At 37.8% G+C, this 25,856-nt stretch overlaps 2 protein-coding genes across 6 annotated transcripts; one reads left to right on the top strand and one right to left on the bottom strand.

The window, feature by feature from the left end:
* Positions 1 to 1,627: 1,627 nt before the first annotated feature.
* LOC110000239 (protein NDRG1) lies at positions 1,628 to 5,780 on the bottom strand. Its single transcript, XM_065958238.1, has 12 exons — positions 5,566 to 5,780; positions 5,158 to 5,263; positions 4,755 to 4,875; positions 4,581 to 4,643; positions 4,405 to 4,465; positions 3,979 to 4,065; positions 3,703 to 3,759; positions 3,446 to 3,612; positions 3,135 to 3,234; positions 2,909 to 2,944; positions 2,748 to 2,799; positions 1,628 to 2,582 (listed from the first exon to the last, which is right to left on the bottom strand). The coding sequence occupies exons 1-12, from the start codon at positions 5,608 to 5,610 to the stop codon at positions 2,353 to 2,355; spliced, it is 1,125 nt and encodes a 374-aa protein (XP_065814310.1). The 5' UTR covers positions 5,611 to 5,780; the 3' UTR covers positions 1,628 to 2,352.
* Positions 5,781 to 13,056: 7,276 nt separating this feature from the next.
* On the top strand, positions 13,057 to 25,319 carry LOC110000241 (protein tyrosine phosphatase type IVA 3). Of its 5 annotated transcripts, XM_065958069.1 has the most exons (10): positions 13,057 to 13,198; positions 13,771 to 14,048; positions 16,538 to 17,064; positions 17,801 to 17,881; positions 19,678 to 20,180; positions 22,000 to 22,131; positions 22,313 to 22,405; positions 22,508 to 22,638; positions 23,007 to 23,081; positions 23,627 to 25,319. In XM_065958069.1, exons 6-10 carry the CDS (start codon positions 22,036 to 22,038, stop codon positions 23,742 to 23,744), a joined length of 513 nt encoding a protein of 170 aa, XP_065814141.1. In that variant the 5' UTR covers positions 13,057 to 13,198; positions 13,771 to 14,048; positions 16,538 to 17,064; positions 17,801 to 17,881; positions 19,678 to 20,180; positions 22,000 to 22,035; the 3' UTR covers positions 23,745 to 25,319. The 5 variants fall into 5 exon arrangements, with proteins under 5 accessions (XP_065814141.1, XP_065814140.1, XP_020511130.1 ...); XM_065958068.1 differs by lacking the exon at positions 17,801 to 17,881; XM_020655474.3 differs by lacking the exons at positions 16,538 to 17,064; positions 17,801 to 17,881.
* The last annotated feature ends 537 nt before the right edge of the window (positions 25,320 to 25,856 follow it).

The raw sequence follows: 25,856 nt of genomic DNA on the forward strand, positions 1-25,856 counted from the left end.
CATCCTTGAGCCAGAATCAAATGATGGACCACCTTGTGTTCTATCCTGTGTGCAGTAACACTTCGCTGCATAGAGACATTATATTATTTTGCAGGGAGAAATAAGAATTCAAATATCTCAACATGTTACACTTACTTTGGAAAGGTCTTTAAGCAAATTGATAAATTAGTTTTCCAATTTCAAGGTTTTAAAATTTCCTGAAGCTACGTATTTACCAAAGACATACATTTTCTTATTTCATTCTTCCTTTACGTTATTCTGACATTTGTATCAAATAATTAGAAACGTTTAACAGTTAGAAAAAGGTTGAATAAATTAAACAAGCTAAAAAAAATGGAAGGAATCTCTAGTGTATGAGTGTGCAGGTCAGGAACAATGTGCAGGGACGGGAAAATCTGGGATTAAAAGCAAACTATTATACAGTGCACTTTAATCCAGCTGTCTGGGGGGAGGCCAAGGGTAAATATGAACCATAAGATATATTAAAAAGCTCCATAATGCTGTGCGAGATGATTGGTTTTTCTTTATTTTTTTGAGTGATTGTGTCCATGTGATTTGAATTTAGTGTTCAAAACAATCTGTAGTGTTTTGAATATGGGATTTAAATGTTCCTAAACCACATAGCCTGACTCATTGGTGGTCGAGCGCGCCAAGAGAAACCAGAGGATGTTATAGAGCTCCATCTAGTGAACAGATTTGAGAAGTACACAATGACAGATGGAACGCAATTGTTAAGAAAGTTTGTACAAGGCTGTTATTGATACAGTTTATTCATAGAAATGACAATATCTATGAATATTGACTGAACACATATTTAAGACCAATAACAATGTTGCTGAAAACAAAACCATATCTAATGTGAAAAGTTCCTACATTCACTTATGTTAGGTTTTCTGCTGGTGTTTTTCACATCAAATTCTCAAATGAAAAAATGAACAGTGATCACAAATATTATCAATATTTCCCCCACAGATGAATAAAACCTTCTTTATCTGGTTCAAAATGTACATTTACATTTCATTTGAAGTTATGGCTATTCAGTCACAGACTCAGATATTTTTAGAGTGAATTTGATAATTTTATTGTCAACACATACTATTAGTAAATTACAGTTTAGCAATATGGGAAACTACCTCCTATTTAGAATACCAAAAAAAACAATTTGTTTTATAATATTTTGTCTTTTCTCAAGTACTCCTCTAATGTCACTGATTATTTGATGCTTTACACTGTTGAATCTGTATACTGTTCTTTTGTCACTAAAAAAGCCTAAAGTTGTCATCTTAAAGCTGAGAGAACTACAAGAGGTCTGCTAAGCTCACTTTCTTACTCACAGAATTGGAGCTGCAAAATGCATTATGCAAGATATGTTTAGATATGTTTCCAAATGACCAAAGCCTGACAGATTTTGATGTGTGTAGAATCGGTGCACTGTCCTTCAATGTATAATCTTTATCATGATAGAGTTGAAGGCCGTCTGTCTCTTACAGGAATCTATCATACCCAGATAACCAAGCAGAATAAGGTTCTTTGTTGGTAATTCTGGTTTTGTTTTTAACTCGAGCAGTAATGAATGTCAAGGAGCTCAATTATTCTGTTTATCTGTAGTCAGAAAATAACAAACGAGATGGATAATTATTTTTATTCAAGTGTTTATTCACTGAAAGCACAAAGACACTTACATAAAGTTATCTGTTTTACTGATTGAACTTAATGTAACAATAAAAGTAACATTGCACAGTACATTTAAAAAGAGTCTAAAATATATATGTCAAACACATTCCTGCTGTTTATTATCACACAGCCATCATAGTTACATATTATAAATTGTACACATTTTTTAAGTAATGAACATCCAGTTTTTACACTATGGGAGATATACTCATGATACATTAATTCACATGTGGAAGCTTAAGGACTTGATTTTCAACGTCTGAAGCCTGCAGCAGAACCTCTGGTACAGGGATCAGAGTTAGAGGGCAGAAATGGAAAATAAAAGACAAGAAAAAGACAAAGACATGAACAGGGAAAAAAAGGAGACATACGTAGAAAAGAAGAAACAGAGGTAGAGACATACAGCAACAGTTCAAGGTAGAATAAAGAGCAGATCGATAGAAAGGAAGAGACACAGGATTGTTAAACTGATGAAGGGAAATACATAATTTAAAAGGGTAAAAAAAAAAAAATGGCTACCTGGCTTCTCAACTAGTGATAGTGCATCTGAAAGGGCCCGACAGACATAAGAAGGATGTCAATATGATGGTAGTTAAGGTATGAGCGGAGCTATATGGGTGGAGCTAATGAGGTATGATTGGGTTTAAGTGCATGGGATTTAGGAGCACAGAGTTATCTCTAACATGCCAGCTCTGTGGACTTTGAGTTCATGTGGTCCATATTATTGTTGGAAATGTTATCCATAGAGGCATCAGTTTGTGAGCGCCCGCGCTTCTCTTCAGTGCCATGTGAGTGGGTTCTGCCACGCAGCTCATTGGTGTGTGCGCGGCTACGAGAGCCATCGAAGGACGAGATGCTGGAGCTGGAGGTCGTTCGTGACCGAAGTCTGGTCATGCTGGCACTGGACACTAGAGAGAGGAGAGAGAGAGAGATTTGCTTGACTTTCTTTTACATTTTGCAAGTGAGAAATCAACTTCTGCACTGAATGCCCATCCGAAATCTAAGGCAAATACTTCCACTAGTCATATGTGAGATGCGACAATATTAAGGGCTAATGTATAACTGTGACTTACAATATCCCATGCCTTGGATGAAATATTTGAAGGCTTCAATCACTTTTGCTGGCTGTGAGAGAGACATGACAATACATTAATATATTTTATCAACCAATCAGGAAAGCAGATTCTGCATATGATAGCCAGTGGAGTGGCCAACAAAAAATGTCCTAGCCTACCTGAACCACCTGAGGAAGTCCTCCACAGTCTGACATCTACAAGAAAAAAGTGCAAATGTCAGATAATGTCTGCAGTTTGAGGGTAAAACGTTTGATTTTCAGATGAATTTATAGCAAGGAAAAGTTATTTTTCCCCCTGTAAGATGCTGTCATACATTCTAAGATTACTTTGCATCACATGAAGAGAACTATATGGAACTGTTTTTTATTATTATTTGATTGTTACCTTGAGCAGTGTGGTCTTGGTGGGGTTAAGTTTGGAGTTGCAGTCGACCACGGCCTCCACAGCTGGAGAATCATCGCCTACAACCAGCAGAGTGGAGCACCTGTAGATCAACATACAAGAAGGTGAAAGAGTTAGGAGTTTACAGAGCCTGCTGCAAAGAACCAATCAAGCTTAACAGATACAATCTTCCTGAGCACCGTAGATTCAGCTCAACTGGGCCATTACTGACCACGATGGATAAACTTTCTTTTATTCAAAAAGGGGTTATTCTATTATCTATTCCCTGTTAAAAGATCAATAGTTGTACTAACTTGAGGGTCCTGACGTTGATGTTTCCTCCAGGAACAGGCCTCTCCACATCCAAAGCGCTGCGACTGTTGTAGGAGCGGTAGAACTGGCTCACATTGTACTGATTCATGGTTGTTGTGATGTTGTGGCGGTATGTAGCTATGAGGTCATGGTTGGTCTGGATCTCCTCCTGAAAGTAAGAAAGAGATATTTTTAGTTTAAGATGTATATTTCTTCTGATGTTTTGATTGTCGCTGAAGCTTAATCATTAATTACTTACTTTTCCAAACAAATGTGCGATGACTTGGTCCTGGAGAGTATGGGTCCATTCAGTGATCTTTAACACAAAATAAAAAAAACATACACTCAGTTACAGTCAGCTTCTAACCTAAATATATTCAACTTATATTCAATTAACAAGGCATATAGAAGCAAAGGAAGTATCAGAATAAACCAAATGTAAATTTAAATCTGTAATTGAAAAGTATTTGAAACAGATGTTGATCCAGGCCACAGGCTGGGTAATCAACAAACACACATAACACACAATGCTCACCCTGTATGCAACACTGTCCATTAGTCCTTCAGCACTGGGGTTGATGTTGATCAAAACCAATCCGTCCACCAGCTCAGGATGATTCAACTACACACAACCACAAACAGAGATACAAGAGCCGTTAGCGATAACTTCAACAACCTCCTTTATTAACATGTTTTTCTGCAGTTCTCTTATTTATTGTGGGAACTAACAGGTCACATACCTGACTTTTACAGCTATAGATACTGATCAGTTTCAATCTTAGATTCTATATTTCTATTCCCTATTTAGTGTTTTTCAAAGATAACATGACTGCTAGAAAATGTAAAACTTTGTAGATTTGCATAGAAAAAGTCATCTTAATAACTTTGCCTGAAATCTGATTAACCTACGCATTTAAATAGTAATAAACTGAAGATCTGTGCTGGGGTTCAGAAAACTTACAGCGAATTTCGCCAGGATGTAGGCTCCTGCTCCGACTCCCAGTCCAACCACAGTGCGCAGCCTGCAAAGCAGTCAACAGGTCAAAACTGAGACAAACCCCTGCACACTGTGTGAATAAAACATCCTCACATTTAATGAAAGGGCAGCTGAAAAGTATTTGTTCAGGTCTGTCTCACCCAAAATGTTTGAGGACAGCGGGCAGAGCCTCAGACAGCTGGTCCATGGTTGGATAGATGTACCTGAGGGGTCAACATGAACTATTAGCTGGTTTGTTACAAATATGGATTATTGAATGATGGTAAATGATGATAGAGAGAGAATAACTGAGAATACTAAAGACGTGCACTTACGTAGGTGGCAGAGTCTTTGCTGTCTCGTGCTGTCCAGGTGCTTCGACGTGACAAACAGGGAAATGCCTCGTGATTTCAAACATGTCCTCGTGGCTGAACAGCTTCTCAAAACAGGACTTGTCTAAAAGAAAAACAGAAAAAATGTATGTCAGTCCTGCTGAAGTGTAGTATTACATTTATTATTAGAGGAATATGAAACATTATACAGAATAGCAACTGAAAGAAACAAAAAGCTAATTGGATGTGGATCAGGCAGATTATGATTTTTGTCACACAGAAGTTTAACACAATTTAAGTGTACAAGAAAAAAAGAAAAATGTTTCCTCTTACTTTGATACTAATATATAATATCTATGTGCAGGATAACAACATTACAAATGTGTTGCAAAGAGTTGATACTTACGGTTCAGTCCAACATCATGAAAGGTCAGGATGACGGGGCGGTTTGCCCTTGGAGTCCCCGTCATGATGCAGTGCACGTTCCCATACAGAGTCTCCACATGCTCCTCCTGAAAAAAACAAAACACAAATTCAGTCACTGATTTGGAATAACGCGAGCTTGTGTGTGTTTGGCTTAAAATATAAATTTATATATTTTTTAATTTTTTTAAATCAAAACATTAAATGCAGATGTATTTTTCTAATGTAAACTGAAACGAAATACTCTGAATGTTCACTCATTTAAACCCAATTGTCTATATGTGCAGTTTTGCAGACTTCAAAAGTCGTTGAACTATGCAGAAGGATTACACCTGTGAACAGTGAATCTATTTTTAAGATTAGCATAAACTCTGTGTGACTGTATACTCACAGTGATTGTGGGCTCAAAGACTGAGTCCTCGTCCTCCAGAACCATGGCGGCTGATGCAGATAAGACCACGACAGAAAAGTTGGGCAGAAGAATCAGGGAGAGATTTCCCGTCTGTTGTGTAGATCCTCAATTGTTAACTTCCACAGATCGATGAATTTCCTCTCCGTTTGGGCTGTAAGAACCGACCCAAGAGCAGCAGTGCTTAATGTGTGTGACGGTCTATTTGTTTGAGCTGATTTATATATCCTCCAGCGTTGATCTCTTCCTAAGCCTTAACTCCAACCTGGCTCACACGTGGCCAACTGGCCCCTTCCTGTTTTAATCTGACCTCAGGCTGCTGCATTCCAAAAGAGACAGACCTTGATTTCCACAGGGAATTAAGCAGTGCATCTAGACCACATAAGCACAACTTCTCTGTAAAGTTTTCATACTTCTTAAGATACTTTGAGCAAAAATTTCAGTTGTTATAGAACAAGATTCTATCATTTCATTGAGCAGTACTTGAGACATGATTCTGAATTTGAACTATGACTTTTAATACGCTTCAAAATTGTTCTGAAATCAAGCCTTGAAGTATGTATGCAGTACAACTTGAATGAATTTAACCCAAGATCAACGATTGCCATGTTACAAGCGATATTAGAGGGAACTGAATGTAAAATCACAGATAAAGCTTGTTATTTTCTGCTGTGAGGCGTCAGGGGAATCTCAGCACCTTCAGCCAAGTCCTGAGCAGGTCACCTGTCTAATCCCAACAGGCCATCTGTTTCTTACAGCAAAACATTCAGCCACCTCACAGTTTACTAATCTTGACCCGTCTGCTGACTTAATATGTCAACTAAGTTACCATACCTACCCTGAACTCGCTGTTTGATGTCAGACATTTCAAAGGTGCAGCTTTTATTCCACTTAAGGCAAGGCAAATTTATTTCTATTTCACAGTTCAGCAACAAGGCAATTCAAAGGGCTTCACACGAGCTACAGTAACTATAGTCTATAGTATTGCCCAGTTGAATAGATTCTGTTGAACAATCTGGAACGTCTTCTCAAGTATTTAGGCTCACAGTTTGTTCTGTCTGTGTCGGGGACAGCCCTAAGGTGGCCTGGGAACCCCAGCCAGCAGTGCTCTGCCCACAGTCGTTACAAGTTAACACTATGCCAATTTGTTTTATCAAGAATTATGTTCTGTCTGTCAATAACAGTGAATGATTTACTTCACGTAGTAACTTAAGCTTGAAAAAAACCTTGATCATCTCCTCCTTTAATGGGCATATTATTAAATATTATTAATTAATTAATTACCAGAAAATACGTATGCATGATAATGGGGGGGGGGGGGGTAATGGGAGACAGCAAGAGACAAACAAATGAAGGAGAAAGGAAGTGGGTGATCAGCTGGGGGGAGTGTTAGATGAGGCTGAATGCTTTGGTGAACATCACTCTTGAGTCTCAAAATGAACTTTTTTTTTTTTTCCATTACAAAGATTTCATGCATCACATTGGACCAAAATGTTGTATGATCAAATAAATATGTCAGCATAAAGCGAGGCAGAGTGCAGGAGCCTTTCTCAGTCTTTAAACTTTACCCTCCTCCGACGCACCTTTTACACATTCAGGTGTGCAGGGATTTCTTTCAACTGTATATTTCTAAAAGATCGTACCGAAAGAAAAAACGACACGTTGACTTTAAGTCAGTTTGATAATTTTCTCATCAAACTTTAAGAAACTGATTTGATCAAATCAGTGTGGGATAATTCTTCCAAAGTCACACAATAAAGAATAACTGAGTACATTGTCTGATTCAAGCAGTTGACTGAGGCAATAGACTGGATGCAGTAGAGTTGTGGAATCGGAATTCAGATACTCTTAATAACATATTGTGAAAGTACTTCACTTCAAAGTCCTGCAATGAAACCTTACTTACTGTAAGTAAAAGTGTATGTTATTATGAACTTTCTCTTTTATCAGGCTGCCATAATAAGTCTCTAAAGACTCTTCAGCTGGTCCCCAATGCTGTAGCTCGTGTACTGACTAGATTTAGGAAAATAGATCCCATTACTCCTGTACTGGCTTCTCTGCACTGGCTTCCTATGAAATCCTTCTTCTTACTAACAACTTATCTCTTAATGGCCGGGTATACCATCTTATCTAAAAGAGCTAATAGTGCCGTATTACTCCTCTGCTTGCCTGCATTCTGGGAGCCATATATCTTCTTGGACGCTCCTGGGCTCCCTTGTCTCTTACGGTTCTTCTGGATCATTGGGGGTACAGCCTGCTGCTATGGTGCCCCCCCCCCCCTTTTTACAGCCTTACATCTTTCAATAATAATATTAAAGTGAATCTTAGAGCTGCTTGACTTCAGCCTCTATAATTGACATAATCAGTCCTTCCCATTTCATCATCATTACAGTTGCTAATATTCGTATTAGTCTATTATCATACTTATCTGTTACTGTTAATTTAATACTACACATACGTTTACCAATATTACTGACATTGTAGCTATAAATCCATCTTATTCATTTTTGCTGTTGTTGCTCTGTTTGTCTCCATCCTGCTCCTTTTCCCTGCATCTACCTCTCCCTTTCCTGGCCCAACATAATTTCAGCAGACGGGTGTTCATCATGAGTCTGGTTCTGTTAAAGGTTTCTGCCTCTTAAAAGGAAGTTTAATCCTTGCTACTGTAACTTTTCTAAATGTTGCTTATTGCTCATGATGGGCTAATGTTGTGTCTATGTAAATAATAAAAAAAACAATGAGTAAGGTATTTGACCTGCTCTTATATAGTGAGATAACATTGGTTATGAATTGGGCGCGATCCAAATAAAGATTGTAGATTGATAATTTAGTGTTAGTAGGCTATCAGAAGTACCTATTGTCCAATAAAATGGTTCCTGTCAATGTTATACAATTATGTATAATGATTTTAGAAGTATTATTCTGCATTATTTGTAAGTTGTACTTTACTGTCACAATTGTTTAAGCTAATCTACAGTAGAAAGACAGCTCGGTTTATTTTGATAGTTTTCTAACTTTTAAGCTAATGTAGAGTAAAAACTTGTTTAGCTATGTGGTCCTTCAGTTTATCAGAAACTATAAACTCAAAATCAACAAATTCGAAAAAAAATACATTTGTGTACAAAAAAAGACTAAATTTAAATCTGAAAAGTAAGTAAAGCTGTCATACAAGTGTTAACAGAAACACTGAGAGTAAAATAAAGGTGCCTCAAATTGTATATGGTCACATAAGATACATTCATCCTTTAAAGGGGGTTTACAAATGTATGCTAAAGTGAGCAGACAGATGTACATACTACATTGAATGGGTCATATAATCCTACTTGAATGAAATAGGGTTTCCTTCCTGAATGCTGGAGGTCAAAGCTTTATGGATTAGTCACAGAAAGTCATGCTGGGGAAACTAATGACTGCTTTACTCTCAGTTATACAGCAATACACAGCCTCCTCAACATCAGAGATGTCTGCTACACTTAACATCCAGCAGAGTACAATTTAATCGACAACAGTTATTTTCACAGCTGCACAGGTCATTCCCACAGACTGACTGATTAAAACACACAACAAGGTTACACGGCAGCAGGTAAACTACATTTTTACACTGTAACACCTGGTGGACCGGAAACTCAGGAGACTTCCCCGTGAGCATCTTTTTTAAGACATAATGCCACCTCTTCTTCACACACACACACACACACACACACTCACATGACGAGTGTTTGCAACAGGTTTAATCCAGTTAGTGCTGGCTGAAGAGCAGAGAGCAGCAGATGGGTCTTACTCAGCCCACGTCAGTGTGAAGCCATTTGAACATCAAGCTAACCCTGACTAAGCTTTGCCCTGCTAGCCTATTTTCTCCATTCAACTCTGACCCTAATTTTTTTGAAACATCTGACATGTGACTGATAGGTCGTACATTGCAGATATTATTGAAATTCCCCGATACAAAAGGCAATTATTTCTCTTTTTCTCGCATGTATATTGTTCTACAGTGTGTTTACACTTCAGTGATAAGTTGCCAAGTCATTTAAGATTGCACCTGCTGTGTTACCTGAAAACACCGAGCCAGTTGATCGTACAGATAAATGAGGTCATGAAACAGATGAAGCTATACGACATCCCAAGTAATAATGTCTTTACCCATTTGGAACAGAAAAAAGTGTGAATAAAAAGTTTTCTTCTTCAAGAATCTTGGGCAACTAGATCTTGGGCTAGATGACCATTTGATACAAATAAATTCTAAACAAACACCAACATTGGACTACGTGACTCTGTTCCAATATGTTAGTAAGTTATGACTCTTTAAAGGTGAGTTAGCAGTATGAAAGAAGAATGAAGAGGCTAAAGGAAATTCAGACATCATTATTTTCATTACATGTATAAATGTTTTCCTAAATGTCAAAATGTCTTAAACAAATCTAATTTCTCAGCTGAATGTACAAGTTTTCCAGTCTTTAATTATTGTGAGTCTGCAGTTTATATAGACGATAAGTTCAAGAATACATTTCTGTTTTATAAAATATAAAAAGTATATTTTTGAATTTGCATTGGGAACGATAGTCAGATAGTCAACCAATCGTGTGACAGCGCATTCTTCAACTTTGTGTCATTTCCTCCTAAAGTCCACTAGAGGGCGATTGCTGTCTACTTTCTGGAGGCAGGGTGTCAACTGGCTTGAATGAAGAAGGTAAGCTGCGCAGCTCTTTTTGTTCCACTTGCACTGACTCAGGTTATAGGGCCCAGGCAACTCAACTGATATATCAGATCCTTTTTTAAAAATCCTTTTTCCAATAACAAATAAGCATCACTTGTGTTTTACTGTAAACAGTGTTTTAATGCAAATCATTGTAAATCATCATCATCAAATCAAATTCATTAAATGAATCGCCAATCTTTTTGAAGAAAAATAGAACACCTTGATGTCATGGAGTATGTTTTGCCTGAATTTCAAAATTGGTTCCCAAGAAGCTTTGTTTGACAGAATGTCGAATCCCTCTTCATGTTTATTCAGTACACAGATAAAGGGCATCTTTGAATATAAGAGTGTCGCTTATGGTGCTGTCCATCTTTGTAAGAATAAATATGTTTAGATATGTTGAGTGTTTTAATTGCTAGAGGTTTCTGATTGTTTTAATGACATGTGTGTGACTCTTGTTGGAAATCTGAAGATCCAGTTGATTCAAAATGGACGTCTTATAAATATTGCCAGAGTGTAGAACTGAGAAAAATGACTTTAAAGTCTTTTTGTTGTCCAGCCAAATGAGTTGCAGGCAGAATATTGGAAATGAGGCAATTCTTTGTCTTTTTAATCAGGTTATTAATGTACATAAAAATCTTGAGCTTAAACATGACCTTTGACCCTTTTTTGGAAGTTAAGGTACTCTGCCGTTGCATTGCCTGTACAATAATAAGGGGTCATGCCAAGGCAAAGGGCAGTAACTTCCATTTGTTAGCTCCCTTGGTTGCTGATCACTATAATAAATCAGTATATGGTAATAATGATAACATATACATGAAATCTAGTGATCATGGCACAATTAAGTGCTTGATGACAGATATTAAAGCATAACACCTTAACTCCACTGCAGTGAAACAGTAACTTCACTTTGATCCGCAGCAAAACAAAGGCAGAATACCTTAACTCAGTTTGAGTATTCCTGAATGCTGCAGTACAAAGGCAAAGACCCTGATGAGTGAAGTTACTGAACTCTGCCTTGGTTTCTTGAGGGCTTTTGGAAGTTAAGGCAAATACAACCTACTATTTTCTCAAAAGAACACCACAGTTGACTCAAGATATTTGTCCACATGATAAAGCACATCTGTAATGTTCCAAAAATGACAAAAACTAATTTTTGAAAAAATTGAAGTTACTGCCTTTTGCCTTTGTAGGGCAGAATAGTTAGGCATCTTTGTTGCACACATCAGAATCATATGACTTAAAGGCTCAATGATGAATTTGGTTTGGACAGATTGGATCCGATTTCTCTGTTCTGCCCCAACAAGATGTTTTAAATTTGCGGTTGCTATTTTATTTCTGCCAAGTGCAAAAATATACAAACTATGTCTGTAAATCTGGACAATGAGCATAGCTTATGTTTACATATACCTCTAGGTTTAATATACGCAATGAGATAAACCGAGGAGTTCATTTGGAGCTTTTATTTGTCTTGAAGTCCTGTGGGTGTGTTTTTTTCCAAAGCAGAAGGGGTAGACATTAAGATGGAAAGGGAGTTTTTTAAAGCCAGAAATCTCAGCAAATGGTGAAGTGATTATTTAGTTACAAGTATTGATATGTAACCTCAAATATAACCTGCTGAACATGTGTTAATGGACATTCTGATTAAGAAACAATCTTATATTGCTTTTGTTCCAGCGATTTGCATGAGGACATGAATCGCACACTGTCTTACTTTTTCTACTCTTTATTCTCTACTTTCTTCACTTCAGAACTTATGCTTGTACAATGTAACTAACATAGTAAAGTTGTATTGTCATGCTGACAGCTAGTTGTCATGGAAACTCTTAAGTCTGTAGCTGAAAGTCCTGCCGTTCAACTCTCAGCTTTCAAAACAATCTAATTATACACACAGCAGCTGCTGCTGCCTGCCACATGCTCTGCGGTGTGTGTCTGTATGAGTGTGTTTGTTGTTATTTGTACCTGTGTGTGCGTGTGTGTGTGTGTGTGTGTGTGTATGTGTGTATGTGTGTTTTGTGTACGTACGTGCAGGATTTTCCTACAAATGTTTTGTGCATGTAGTTTGTGCATGTGAGTGAGTTCTGCTGTAAAGGTTTTTGAAGGTGCTTACGTGCAAAAACACACTCAGGGCTTTTCCATCATTTCTTGTATAGTATGTAAAGCTTTAAAGGTTAAAGGTCATCTACAGAATCAATTAACATCACTTCAAATTGAGAATTTGTCTCACTTTCTTTCTGTAGAATTTAGACTAAAAGTAGAGTAAATTAATACCTTTTTCGACTATAGGTATGAAACCACTTTGCAACAATTGAATACCTCTTCCTCAACACTTGTTCTGCTTTTGAACAAAGTGACACGTTTCCTCTGGTACTCTTGCTGAACTTCTAAATATTAGCATGGCTTAAAGGAGGAAGCCTCTAAAATATTATCTGATCCGACACAGAGCATACTGCGACTTCTCCACCATGCACTCCTGACCAAATGAGCGGCTCGGTTTCCCCTGCGAAGTGATGCACCTGCTGCTCCATAAAGTTCTCTAATACTAGATATATAACTGAAATCTGACATTGTGTGAGATGTCATTTAACTGTGTGTGAAACAGGACGTGGCAGTTCAGTTTAAGAGAAAGGACTGTTCGGAGAAACTGAGCTTCCTTTTTCATATCCAGTTTCCTGTTATTGCTTTGGGAATTACATAGCATTTCACACTAGTGAATGACGAGTGTGAGTAGTGGGGCAGAATTACAAACAAGTCCAGGGGAACAGACACACTTTGTAATTTTATATATCAACATTGTGAATCGGTGTAAATGTTAAGCTTGCCTTTCATCAGCATTGAGGAAATGACTATGCAGACATGTTGAAAAAGCATCAGTTTTATTTACCTGTTATATGGATAATGCTGCTGGCTGACAAACTGGTGAGTTATACATTCTGCTTATAGGTTATACTGTAGGTTAGATAATTTTCTTCTTACTGGATCCTATGTTTGTATTCATCTGAGACAAATACAGCAGACTGAGGCAGATTAGGGCAACTCTATAAAGACTTTAGGTGTTGTAAATAGCATTAATCATTGCGTAAGGCTGTGAAAAGCTTAATCTAGTTAAATAACATGTTAATGGACCTTTACTCACACTTGTAACATCTCTTCAGCAGCAGTCTCCTTTTGATTTGTGTTATGACATCAGTGAAGTTAATTGCAGTGCGATCATTTTAACGGGATATGATGCTCAATTTAAATTCACAATCTTCGCAATGGAACAGCTACATTTTCTATTTTTACTCAATTCAAATTCAAATAATTAGCGTTTTAGCATTCTACATTTTATTGACAGCTTCAAACACAACACGTAGTCACTGAAATAAAAGAGACGCACATTCAGAAACACGTACGTTAGCAAAACTTTGATAATTGCGCCATTTTTACTTGATTAAAAAACAAAGACTTGAACACCTTCTTGACATTTCCTTGTGTACCTGTTGTTTAAGTCTCTGCAGGTCAGCCAGCTTCTCTCATCAGGCCTTAACCGGTCTCAAAACTAAGTGTCCTTTAGGCTCCTCAAAAATCACGGGACTGCCAGCTGAGGGCTGACCTACAAGATGTCAGCTCACATTTCCAGAAACCATTGCATCAACCATGTTTAGGCCAGTGCTGTTTGAAGCTTCAAAACAGATGGTCAGGCAGAAGCAGACAGTTCCTCAAGACGTTCAGACTGAGGAGGCCTTTGAGAGTCGGAGTGTGAGCGTTTTGGAAGCAGTTATAACAAGTAAGTATAGATTATAATGTTCAAGATGTAAGCTGCTATTTAACTTAAAGCGTTGATAAACATTATAGTAAAGGCCAAATCACTTTTTTCTTCAATTCTGTTGCAACACATACCTTGCTGCACAAAAACATACATTTCGATTTCACATCCTCTCATAAGGAAGTACTGTTTGAAATTTTCAACTCAAATTTGGAGTTATATTGATGCAGCTTGTTCTACATAACATATCAAAATCCATTTCCCCCCCCTCAAGAAAGATCTTCTTCCTTTGTAGTCCGTTATTATATTCAGTAAGCCATAGTAGAAAGGACTTTGATCAATATATTTAATTGACATGAATTGGTACTTTTCTAGTTATTTTTTGTAAATGTTCTTGTGGATGTGCTCTGTATTTGTAAATGTACTTTTCGATACTACAGTATGTGGATGATAGGAATTATGTCATGTTGTTTTGATGCACACTGTAGTCCTCGTTTGAGGCTACGACCCAGAATAACTCTATTGTGATGATTGGCCATGTGACCATATGTATTTAACACACCTGTGTATGCACATGTGATTAAGCTGGGAGAACCTGAGGATCTACAGGTGAAAGGCGTTGTTCACTCACAACAAAATGACAGTAAAGTCATTTTCAGTGTGTCACGGATCCTTTTGGGTACGTTCAAACGCTGCTTGCATAATGCACCCAGGTTGTTTACACTTCTTGCATAAAATCTCATAATAACATTTGAATTATTTGGAGAAATATTTAGAATTTGAATTAAGAAACAGAAGTAAAATAGAAGAATAAACAGAATTAAATAGATTTTAGTGTAAAAAATTAAGTACAATTTTCCCTCTTAAGTGAACAGACTTCATGGAATTATTTGACATATTTCTGTGTCATATTGTCCATAAAAAGGATTTTTGTGAGTATTCTACCTTTTCTTTCTTCATAGCATTCATTTTTAAAGACTTAACATGCAATGTTTCAAATAAACGAAAACAAAAAAACACAAAAATTATTGTATACAAAAATGGAACAGACGTCAATCGTGTAATGATTGGAAACCCAGTCAACTCCCGTAAAACATGAACATCAGTTTGATAGTAACTATTTATTTTAGAGTCGTTTAATAAAGCACATAGTCAGTAAGCTTCAGTAACCCTGTGTCTATAACACTGGTCATGTTTATAGTCTAAACTGTAGAGGCAGATGATAAACTGAGACTAGAAAAATGTCTTTGCGGTCTCACTCACAGATCACAACTTCCCTCTGAACCTTTTCTTACATGCCGTGTCCTTACCTCACTCCCATGTTCCCATTTCTTTCTATCTGCTGTGATCACACATGAGCTGTAAAACAAGTACTGTACAGTATGTGCACAAGCCACATTTACTTCTGTTCTATGTTTAGATATTGTTGAGTCAAAATCTTTTGAAAAAAAAAGACTAATCCTTGTCTAGTTTCATCTTCTTCTTCCTCTTTCAAAGGTCTTTGCTGTCACTTTGTGTTCTGATCTCACTGACCAACACTTACAGTATGGCAAGTCAGTGATTACTGTTAGAACAAACTAAAATGAGATTGCACTGAGCCCTGATATAGTATATAAATATTCTAACACTCAGTCACATTAGACACAATACATTGACTGGAGCTTTAAGCAGGAGGCAAGAGTACAAACAGTCAAATCCTAATGTGACAAACTGGAAAGCGTTCAAGTTGTGCTTTGGCTAATTTTAGCTGGTAGGACGTGTTTTCTTTCTCTTTCAAAGCTCTCTGCGTGGGTGAACAGTCATGTTAACCTTCACTCAGAGTGATTGATAGTGAGGTGAGACCTCGGCTTGTTCCACTTTTTAAAAAAAGTCTGTGTCTACAGCATGACTACCTTGTGACTCTGTGGACTCACATATCTTTACCATAACTTCGTAAACAAATTGGATAGAACAGTTACTTAAAATGAAATGTGGAAGAAAAATACCCCAATTATCTAAATCTGTGTGGATGTTCTGGATTTAATAGATCAATGGATGTGTGTTAAGTAGCGTGCCCATCAACTTTCACCGTCTTAGTTAGATTTTTTTGGGGGGAAAAACACATCGACTGGTGCACTGTAGCAACATTGAAGCAGCTTCACAAGTTAGTTTGGCTGCAGGAAAACCACCACCACAACAACAATATCATTGCTTCTTTTCTCACTAAGAATAGAGTTAATTCCATGAACAAGACCAAGAAGGTTTGACTTGTCCAATCTGTCTGTTGGCTAAAAGGAGCGTCTATTTTTAGATGGTTCAGGGAGGGAAAAGGGGGCAGAGACGAAGGAAAGGAAAACAAGAGGAGATCCAGACAGAAGTGTCAGAGCAAAAAAAAAAAAAGAAAAAGCTTATTAGACCTTCAATCTAACATGTTCTCTTATTAGATTGAGGAGAAACATGAACGGGAAACACAGACTTCGATTTATTTTGTAATAGCTCTGTTTACTTTTTTGTGTATGTGTGTGCTGAAGGACTTCCTGGACTGAACCATTGAAGAAGGAAGAGTAAAAAGAGAGTAGAGGAAAACATGAGGGGGGGCACCTCTTCCATGCCCTGCAAGAGGGGAGTGAAAAAGGAATCAAGTGGATAAAGAGGAGGAAGAAGAAAAGGACGAGGAGGAGGGAGTGAGGCTCTTCTCCTCTCTCTCTCTCTCTCTAAGAGCATTAACTGTAGAGTGTTCTGCTGGTGACAGGGCTGTCAGGGTCAGATGGCTGCTCAGCCTGATTAGACCAGCTCCCAGCAGATCCTCAGCGCGGCACACTGCACCGCCACAGCCAGGCAGAGACACAATCTGGCACTCGCAGCATACCGGAGGAGGGACAGGTGGAGGTGCATAGTTCAGTGTAGCAGTGGGGCAGAGCTACATGTTGCTGCAGGGAGACTTTTTTTCTGTGTGTCATTATGAGGAAATATAGATTCTAGTGGCAGAAAAAAAGAGTGAATGCAGGTGGACTCTGCTGATATTTAGTTTGTGGTTGGAGTTGACACTTAAAAGCAGGTAAGATTTGCTTGATTGTTGTTATGACCAAATAAAAAAGGTGTCACACTTTAACTTTATGTAATAAGTTTTGCAATTTTTCACACTTGTTGACAGCAACAAACGTATGTCATGTTCCTGTAAAATGATAATCGGGCTGGTCGACCCTCATCTGAAGCTCAAGCTGAGAATGTTAAGAGACACATTAGACTAGCATGGATACACAAAATTGTGAAGTTTCATACAATCAGCTGTAGTACAGCTATAAATACAGCTGCAGGGAGGTCAGGGGTTTACTAACAGTCAGCTGGTAGTAAGTCAGCACTCACACGGTTGCTCGGCTGCTGCTGCTGCTGCTGGTTCTGCAGGACTTTGGTGTTACTACCGGTCAGGGGCTTGGAGATTGCCTTGTTGGGCAGCCAAGCTGTCAACGGCGGTAAAAGAGGGAAGGCTGAGTATTAGTGCAGGCTTTCAGTCTAGATTTAGGCATTTAACGCTTTACCTTATTCAGAGTAGGGGCTGCTGCGGTAAAAGTCCTCTCTGGTTGTAAACTAGACGGCAGAAGAGGTGGATGTGATTTAACAGGATTTAAAAACTAATACTAACCTGCCTCGTTGTTGTCTTTACTACTAACCCACAGGCTTACCGTGTCTCACTCAGCCTCACGTTGCAGGTTCTGTAGAAAGGTTTTGGCAGCCTAACACGCCTCTAAAATAATACTGAGATCCATTTTTAACTTCTTTGGGTCTTGACCCAGCTTGTGACAGGGAAACAGCCAGGCAGCCTGAAGACCAACTGGGAGACGCACCTGTTTTTACAAACCAAACTGCACTCTAAGGTAACAGGGAAGATTGGCTTTACAGTTTCAATTTGGAATTACTGTTGCTGTCTAGTCCCTTCCCTCATGGTCCTTTATGTTTCTTAGGTTGTTTCACTTCCCTGTAGATGTTAGCTGAAGGCCTAAAGTGACAACAGTACTTGTGAAGAGTTAGTATTTAAATGTGTTTTGTGTTTAGAAGTTTCGTTTTTACACCTAATCTGTGTTTTAGTGCCAGTGATGTGAGTTTCGTCTTCTGTGACATCCTGTTTCTTTTTTTGTGAAACAATTTATACTTGTTCTTTTAGTTTTTATTTAGTTGTGCTTGTGTTAAATGAGGATGTAAGCAGATAAATGGAACTCATGTTCAACTTACTAAAGGAAAGATAAATGTTCCTTTCACTTTCTGTATTGACTGGACGGGAAATGATTGACCTTTAGCCTGATTAGCGGTAACACGGGATCAATTCCCAATTATAGTCAACTACCTGGAATAGACTACACTCTTCTGGAAGAGTTAGTAAGTCGGCATGTGATTATGAAGAGTGTGTGTGTGTGTGGTTGTGTGTGTGTGTGTGTGTGTGTGTGAGGCGTGTTTGGTCAGAGCTGAGGTGAAGAGGTGACAACGGATTAGAGTACCTCAGGACATTCTCTGGTTGTTTGTCTGAGTGTTTGGACATGTGAGTGAGAGGACCCCCACCCATCTGTACAGAAAACATAGATCTGAGTTATTTTCCAAACAAGCTGAAAACAGAATCTTATCACTAATTTCCCTTTTATCTATAAAATAGCAAATAAAGTTGGATTTGGGCCCACTTTAGTTAAGAATAAGGCAAGGAAACTGAGCTGTAAACAAACACATTTTTAAACCTTAACTTGTGCTAAGTATGCCTTGTTTTTTATTTTACTGTACCTCTGTTAATTTAAATGTGATTCAAATATCTATAAGACATGTACTGCAGTATCTGATTTAAAACATCTTTGTGGAAAATATGGCCAAGTCAACAGCTTATACGTTTAAGTTGAAGACAAATGGCTTCATAAAGGACCTTTAAAACAATGTCAGTCCTTCTCAATAAAGCTGGAGGTCCCAAGAAGACATGTTATACCTGAACCTGCCATTTATGTTGTTTTGTTTTTATTCTCCAGATTGAGATCATTTGTCCTAAATCATTAGGAGCTAACTTCAAATTCATTGCTCCTATACACTTACAGTTATCCTGGCGTTCATTTAATAGACTTCCAGTTTACAGACTCTGTCTAAGTTTATCTTCAGACATTATATATTCTGGTTGATATTGTGCAGGCTGATCTAATATATTTTCCATTTTTCGCAAAAAAACATCTATTAGATTTTCTATCTAATGATGCATTTGTCATATGTTTACCAGCGTTCATGTTCAATCAGTGCAAGCAGGAACACTCAGTACATTGTTCAGTTGAGTAAGGTGATACACATATGTACGTACATATGTGTATGCACACAACTGACTTCTTTGTCAGGGCTAACTTACATACTGTATATCAAAGGTCTTGAATATTTGCATTAGCTGGTGGTCTCTGTATTTTACAGAATTTAGCTTGTTGGTTTAATGTATAATTTTAAAGTTCTTACAAGGACCAAAAATCAAGATAAAAAATCCACAAATCCCTCTAAAACCAAATACACATGATGATGTTTGTGTTTCTATGGATATCAGTCATCCAACCATCTGTCTTCCTGTTGGTTGTATTTTGCTAGGGAGCATTTTTGCCCTTCTTCTCAGCTGTTTTTTAAGCAAATTTCTCATTTTATTTTTTTATGTTTTTTACTTTAGAATCGCTGGTTGATGGAGTTTGTGCGGCGGAGTGGTGACTACTGCCACGCCCAACACATTTAGACCCTCCGTGGGATGAGGCTGCACCATGAAGACCTGCAGCCCTGAGACCTGAAGGAGCGTTGGCCTTTGCCCTCTGAACAAGCCAGCTCATGGGGTAACAAGTGGAGCCTTAACACTGAAAGCTTACTGGAGCGAGAAAGAGAGAGAGAGAGAGAGAGAGAGAGAGAGAGCCTTTGAGAGACAAAGAGGGAAAAGAACTGGACAATCAGAGGAACAGAAACAAGGAGACGAACAGAGAAAAAGCTGACACTTTAAAGCCATCTGGACTAAAGGACACAGACACCTGATGGGATAAGACTCAAGACTAAAGGAATTGGGAAAATACCTTAAACTGTTTTAATCAGCCTCCAAATAAGTCGCTCCACAAGAGACAAACAGTCCCCAGTCACTGAGAGACCTGGTTTAAGTCAAAGACACAACAGCTACAGCTGGAAATAAAGGTAAATATAGTGATGCACCAACACTTTTTAACTCCAGCAGTCCACATGCAGCTGGTTCGATTATCTTATTGAGCTTGTATTAATTCTGTCAATATAAGCTGGAATCCTTTTGTGGCTTTCCTTTCCAGCCTTAGATGTATTTACAAGAATACTTTCATTTACCAGCCATGTGCATAAATACACTACCTTCCTCATTTTCAGTGCTTCTTTATTCTAAATGAAGTTGATGCGACATTAACAATATAGGGGAATTTCCTTATGTGACATAGGAAACTGATATAGAAATTAAACACAGCACCCTGCTCAAAGTATTTGTAATATAGTCTAACTTTTACACTTATGTGTTATGAATGTGCAGTATTGACTTTGACGAGATCCTTCAGTGAGACAGTTATAACGCTCAAAGTCATCACTTGCCAACCTGTTGGCTCAGACTCACATGTTGCTATCCTTATCAGAAGAAGACTCGGATGGCACCAAACTGTTCTTATCAGTGCTCCAGCTAAAGTCTGTGCATGGCCAGGGGAATGTGAGGCATCCCTGAATTAAGATAATTGAAATTAAAATTCCATCCTAAAATATGCTCCTGACCGTGTTATCTCGGATGAGATGTGAGCAGGAGAATTCCAGTCAACATGAGACACAAAATAATTGCCCTATTTGTAGTCAAAACAAAGTTTTTTAAGTTTGGTTTTCAGTCAAGTTCAGTATACAAACATGTGATAGAAATTTGGATAGAAATTGCAGAAAAACCCTGCAGTTAATTTCATTAGAGTCCAAGTGACTGCTATAACACCAGATTTATTTTCTTTCAAACCCACACAGGTGTTTTCTGTTATTCTGGGTTGTGAGAATATAAATTTGAATTAAGAAAATACAAAATTCAATGCACCAATAGATAGGGGTATGAGTTGTCCCCCAATAACAGGTGAACGATATGTCAGTTGAAGAAACCCATCTTCAGACCCTGACCTCCATATTGCAAACTTTCTCTTCACCACAGTACTAACTGCAGCATGTTCACTGCATGCAGAATGCATACAAACTTAACAATAACATTGCACCATTACCTTTGGTTCTCACAATCTGTAGAGCATCTGTCTATGCTCTCTCTGAAGCTCACTTGTTGTACATTTTTTGGAATATACAACCTTGCAAACTCGCATACTATACAGTATGAAAATATGGATATAAGAATACCCCCAGAGTTTTGAGATGAGATGGAGTTAAGGAAATTAATACACCTACGGTCATGTATTGTTTTTCATGAAGTATCACACATCTCTCAGGACACTGTCATTTCATCTCTCTTTTACATTTCTGTAGAAATTTGACCTCATGATTCATTTTGAGAAGTTATAACAGGTCTGGTTACACTTTAAAAAAAAAAAAAAGGAACCAGAGGGGAGTAAAGCTTGTGGTGTGAGCTTCCTTCAGAGCAGACATAACATGTCAGACTAGGAGAGGCACAGGTGTTACCAATAACACTAACGAGGGCTCTTTTCCATTCATGGACACCCTGGAAGGCCACGAGGTTGAGCCGGGACCTTGAAACGAAAGCAGCTAAATGGTATTGAGCCATCATTTATTACACCTGTGCTTTTTCTACCGTTGCCATGGTGATAAAAGTGAGAATATATCAGCAATAGGTGAGACAATATCTGCAGAATGGACTTTTGTTCATGAGAAAAAGGTAGCATGAAATGTGGTTAAAATCTGACATGCACTGTTGTTGTTTTTGTGTTTGTTATATTGGCTACATGTTTTAAATGATGTTGTGCTTTGACTGACATGTCATTTGTTGCACTTGAATCCAAAGGTCATCCTGGGCTTTCAAACCGTCACAGTGGCCACCATGAATCGTCCAGCTCCAGTGGAACTGTGCCACAAGAACATGAGATTCCTGATCACACACAACCCCACAGACAGCACGCTCAGTTCCTTCCTAGAGGTAAGACATTTATGTGTTGACAGATGCACATACATGTACGTTATGTACTAACATTATGTATCCATTCCTCTGCTGATGGCATGTAGGCTGAAACTACTGGTAGACATTTGCCTTAACTAATAAAAATATTTGTGGGTTGGCTTCAGTGTTAAAATCTTCATTTATTATTGTTCACTTTCAGGACCTGAAGCATTACGGTGCCACCACAGTAGTTCGAGTCTGTGACATCACCTATGATAAAACGCCGCTGGAGAAGGATGGCATTACCGTGGTGGTGAGCACACAAACTAAATAAAAGTAAACACACCCGTGCATAAGATTAACATTCAATTGCAAAGTGCCAGAAGAAACTGAACATTTCCTGCTTTCCTATTAGGATTGGCCATTTGATGATGGGGCCCCGCCCCCCAGTAAGCTGGTGGATGATTGGTTGGGTCTGCTGAAGAAGAAGTTTCAGGAGGATCCAGGGAGCTGCGTTGCTGTTCACTGTGTGGCTGGACTGGGGAGGTGAGAGACGCCTACAAAACACTTGTAGAGATGCATGGAAGACACCTGAAAACTCAAAATGAAATGATTTAAATGATTTTTTTATAGTATAAATCTAGGTTAAACTTGTTGAGTTACAATCACATCATAGGTTTAGTGTGATATGACTGTACAGTATCAATATTCTCAGTCTATAGATACCGTACTTGACAATATAATAGTTTGATACGAGCAGATGCTTTTTGGTCTATTTCTGGTGGTATTAACATTCATCATGAGACAAAAACGTGACATCCTACTGCATGTTATTAAAAGATGCCAGTGAAGTGTTGTAGTTGTTTAGAGAAGTGACTCTGTGTATGTGTTTGTGTGTTTATGTATGCTTTCAGGGCTCCTGTGTTAGTTGCTCTGGCTCTGATAGAAAGTGGGATGAAGTATGAAGATGCTATTCAACTCATCAGACAGTAAGTGTCATCATAATGAGGAAATAACATATGGTGTACAACAACGGGCATTGTGATCGACTTAAGTGTTGTCATTATACAAAACTATTATGTTTATACAAATTAAAGGCATCACTAACCGTAGCAAACAGTGCACCAACGAGCAATGTGTTAATATGCTAAGTCCTTTATATGGTTTGTATCACAAACATAATTCATGTACATGCACTTGTATTTAATGGAGAGAAATTATGTATTTCTTGGTTTTCTGTTCTCTTTGGTGCCATCAAGTGGTCATATCAGAGAATGACATTGGCAGTTGGTCTAACATTGATACATTGCTGTGACATTTGTTGAGGCCATTGAAAAGCACATGCAGGGTGATAAAAGAATAAAATGTTTGATATGAGCTATTCAAAAATAAATTATGGATAACCTAATGTACAATAATACAATTTATCCTGCCGCTGAATTTAAATTAAGGGAAAACCAGATGATGTGTTTCTTCAGGATTTGTGAAAGTGTATTAATGTGGTCTTTCCCTGTACACTATTTGTGTTTTTCAGGAAGCGTCGGGGAGCCATCAACAGTAAACAACTCACGTACCTGGAGAAGTATCGATCAAAGCAGAGGCTCCGCTTCAAAGACTCTAACACACACAAGAACAAATGTTGCACCATGTGAACACACACAGAATCCTGTACCCCTCAGCAAATTCTCTCAGGAATCCAACCACAATAGCCTTCTTTCAGAGTTAAAATATCTTGGCTTCCTTAGCCAAAGTATACCCTGGGAAGCTTTGAATATCTTTCTGGCAATCTCAGTCGGACTCATCTTTGTTCCCCTATTAGAAAAAAAACTCTTGTCCTTTAAGGCTCAATTTATTGTGTTTGCTTGATAATATTGTTAACTACGAAGACAGATGGTAAGAGAGAAAATCACATAAAGGATATGTTAGTTTTTGAGTTATATCTGCTTTATCTTGTCAAAATCTTCAAAAACATCCAAAATGTGCATTTTGGAAAATGCTAGACAGCTCTGGCATTCAACTGATTTATTATGATACCTCATATACATTTGGCTTTAAATATAAATTATTGATTTTTTCTTTTTATCAGTAAGAGCTGATTTTCAACATGTTAAAACTTCCTGATACACAAAAGCATGAAGTCTGATGTCCATACACCAGGTTATCTCTCACTTTTAACACTATTCCTGTTGATTTTCAGTGAACAGGAGGAATAAGGGCTCATTCTTTTCACAGCCATTTATGCCATCCATCTTTAATTAGTGTAAAAAGCAACTGCTAAAATGATTCATCTTTCATAAACATGAAGCCTTCATTAGGTTATGTAACGGTCACTGTTTTAATATTGTGCTGAAATTATGTGTTTACATATCAGTGTGTGCATTATATCATTGCCCTGTTTACTGACACCCAGTGAAGGAAGATGCAGCTGATTTTAAGCCATGTTTAAAATGCATATATGTATGATATAAAAATGTAATGTTAATATTGAGTGACAGAGAAATGTAATTAGTTGTAAATATTAATGAATGAATATCTCTATCATTTTCCCTTTTGTGTGGATTAACAACTCCAAGACAGACTGAAAAAAAAAGAGTTTCTGTCAGGAAGGAGTTTTCATATTTATCAGCACGATGCGACGGAGTCTCTAAATTTTAGTGCAAAGAAGATAGAGGTTGGTCGTATTTTTTGCACAAATGCTGCTGTGCAGAATTGTGCACATCTTTTAGCCATGTTAGTAGCCAATGTATATTCTTAGTGGTTTGGAGTTTACTTTCTCATTGTGTTGGTTCCTGGATGAAGCATGTCACCAAATGCTTTTAAAACCTTTCTCTTTTCTTCTGATGATAGAGCATGCACTTTCAAATGTTGCTTATATCATTCTTCTTGTCATGTATGTCAAAAAACACATCTTCCACCTGAACTAAGGTCTTCAAAAACAATCAATGAAAATGAGAGCTGAGGGTGTAAAGCTAAAGTAAAGAAGCAGAAGCAATCTAGAAGAAAATGATGATCTGTCCCTCATTGAAAATGTGACTTCTTTTTAACACATTGGCTATGAGCGATAACCAATTTACTTGCAGTATGTGTTAATTTGAACGTGTGTATTTTTAGCTACTGTTAATCACTGGGACTGGCCTGAGCTGACACTTTTTAATGAAAAAGCACACATTGTAAATGTCTATGTCTGTAAATTCTTGCATTGTTTAATTAAAGGTTTTGTCATTGTCCCTTTTATTTTAATGGATATTCATTGATTCATCTGTCAGTTTAAAGGTGTCTTAATGGATCTCTGATCAAGTTCTTTTCACCTGGAAATCATAAAATATATCACAATTTAATGCTACATACATACCAGGCCTCAACAATAAAAAAATACTTTATAGTCTACCACCAATAACCTAAACAGTTTTGTTCCTTGCAGCTAGTGGCAGAAACATCATTCATGTGGAGTTAGCATTACACAATTAAAAAAAGCATAAATGAACAAATATCCTTTTCAATGCATTTTAGTTTTCTTGCCTTCAACATAAGTCTTTAACCAGTCATAAACACAGTTTGTTGTTTTAGACTAAAACATACTGTAGTCGGCTAAAACAATACTAGAGATGGCTTTCGAAACAATAGACAGTGAATACACATTTTAAGAAAGATATCCATGAGCAGAATCTGTTGCTTTTAGGAAAATAATGTCAATGCTTCAGCTATCTTGACAGCCGCGGTGCAGTCCTCCTACCACAGGGGGCGCTGCCCTGTCGGCTTCAGTT

The sequence above is a fragment of the Labrus bergylta genome, chromosome 8 (genome assembly GCF_963930695.1).
Source record: "Labrus bergylta chromosome 8, fLabBer1.1, whole genome shotgun sequence".
NCBI lineage: Eukaryota > Metazoa > Chordata > Actinopteri > Labriformes > Labridae > Labrus > Labrus bergylta.

Bases quoted from the DNA above. Each gene is read 5' to 3' on its own strand.
- LOC110000239 (XM_065958238.1), bottom strand. From the start codon at position 5,610: ATGGTTCTGGAGGACGAGGACTCAGTCTTTGAGCCCACAATCACT. The intron at 5,264-5,565 runs GTGAGTATACAG...TGTTTTTTTCAG, and splicing joins TCTTTGAGCCCACAATCACT to GAGGAGCATGTGGAGACTCT. The intron at 4,466-4,580 runs GTGAGACAGACC...ACTGCTTTGCAG, and splicing joins GCTGTCCTCAAACATTTTGG to GCTGCGCACTGTGGTTGGAC.
- LOC110000241 (XM_020655471.3), top strand. The intron at 22,406-22,507 runs GTGAGCACACAA...CTTTCCTATTAG, and splicing joins AGGATGGCATTACCGTGGTG to GATTGGCCATTTGATGATGG. The intron at 23,082-23,626 runs GTAAGTGTCATC...TGTGTTTTTCAG, and splicing joins GCTATTCAACTCATCAGACA to GAAGCGTCGGGGAGCCATCA.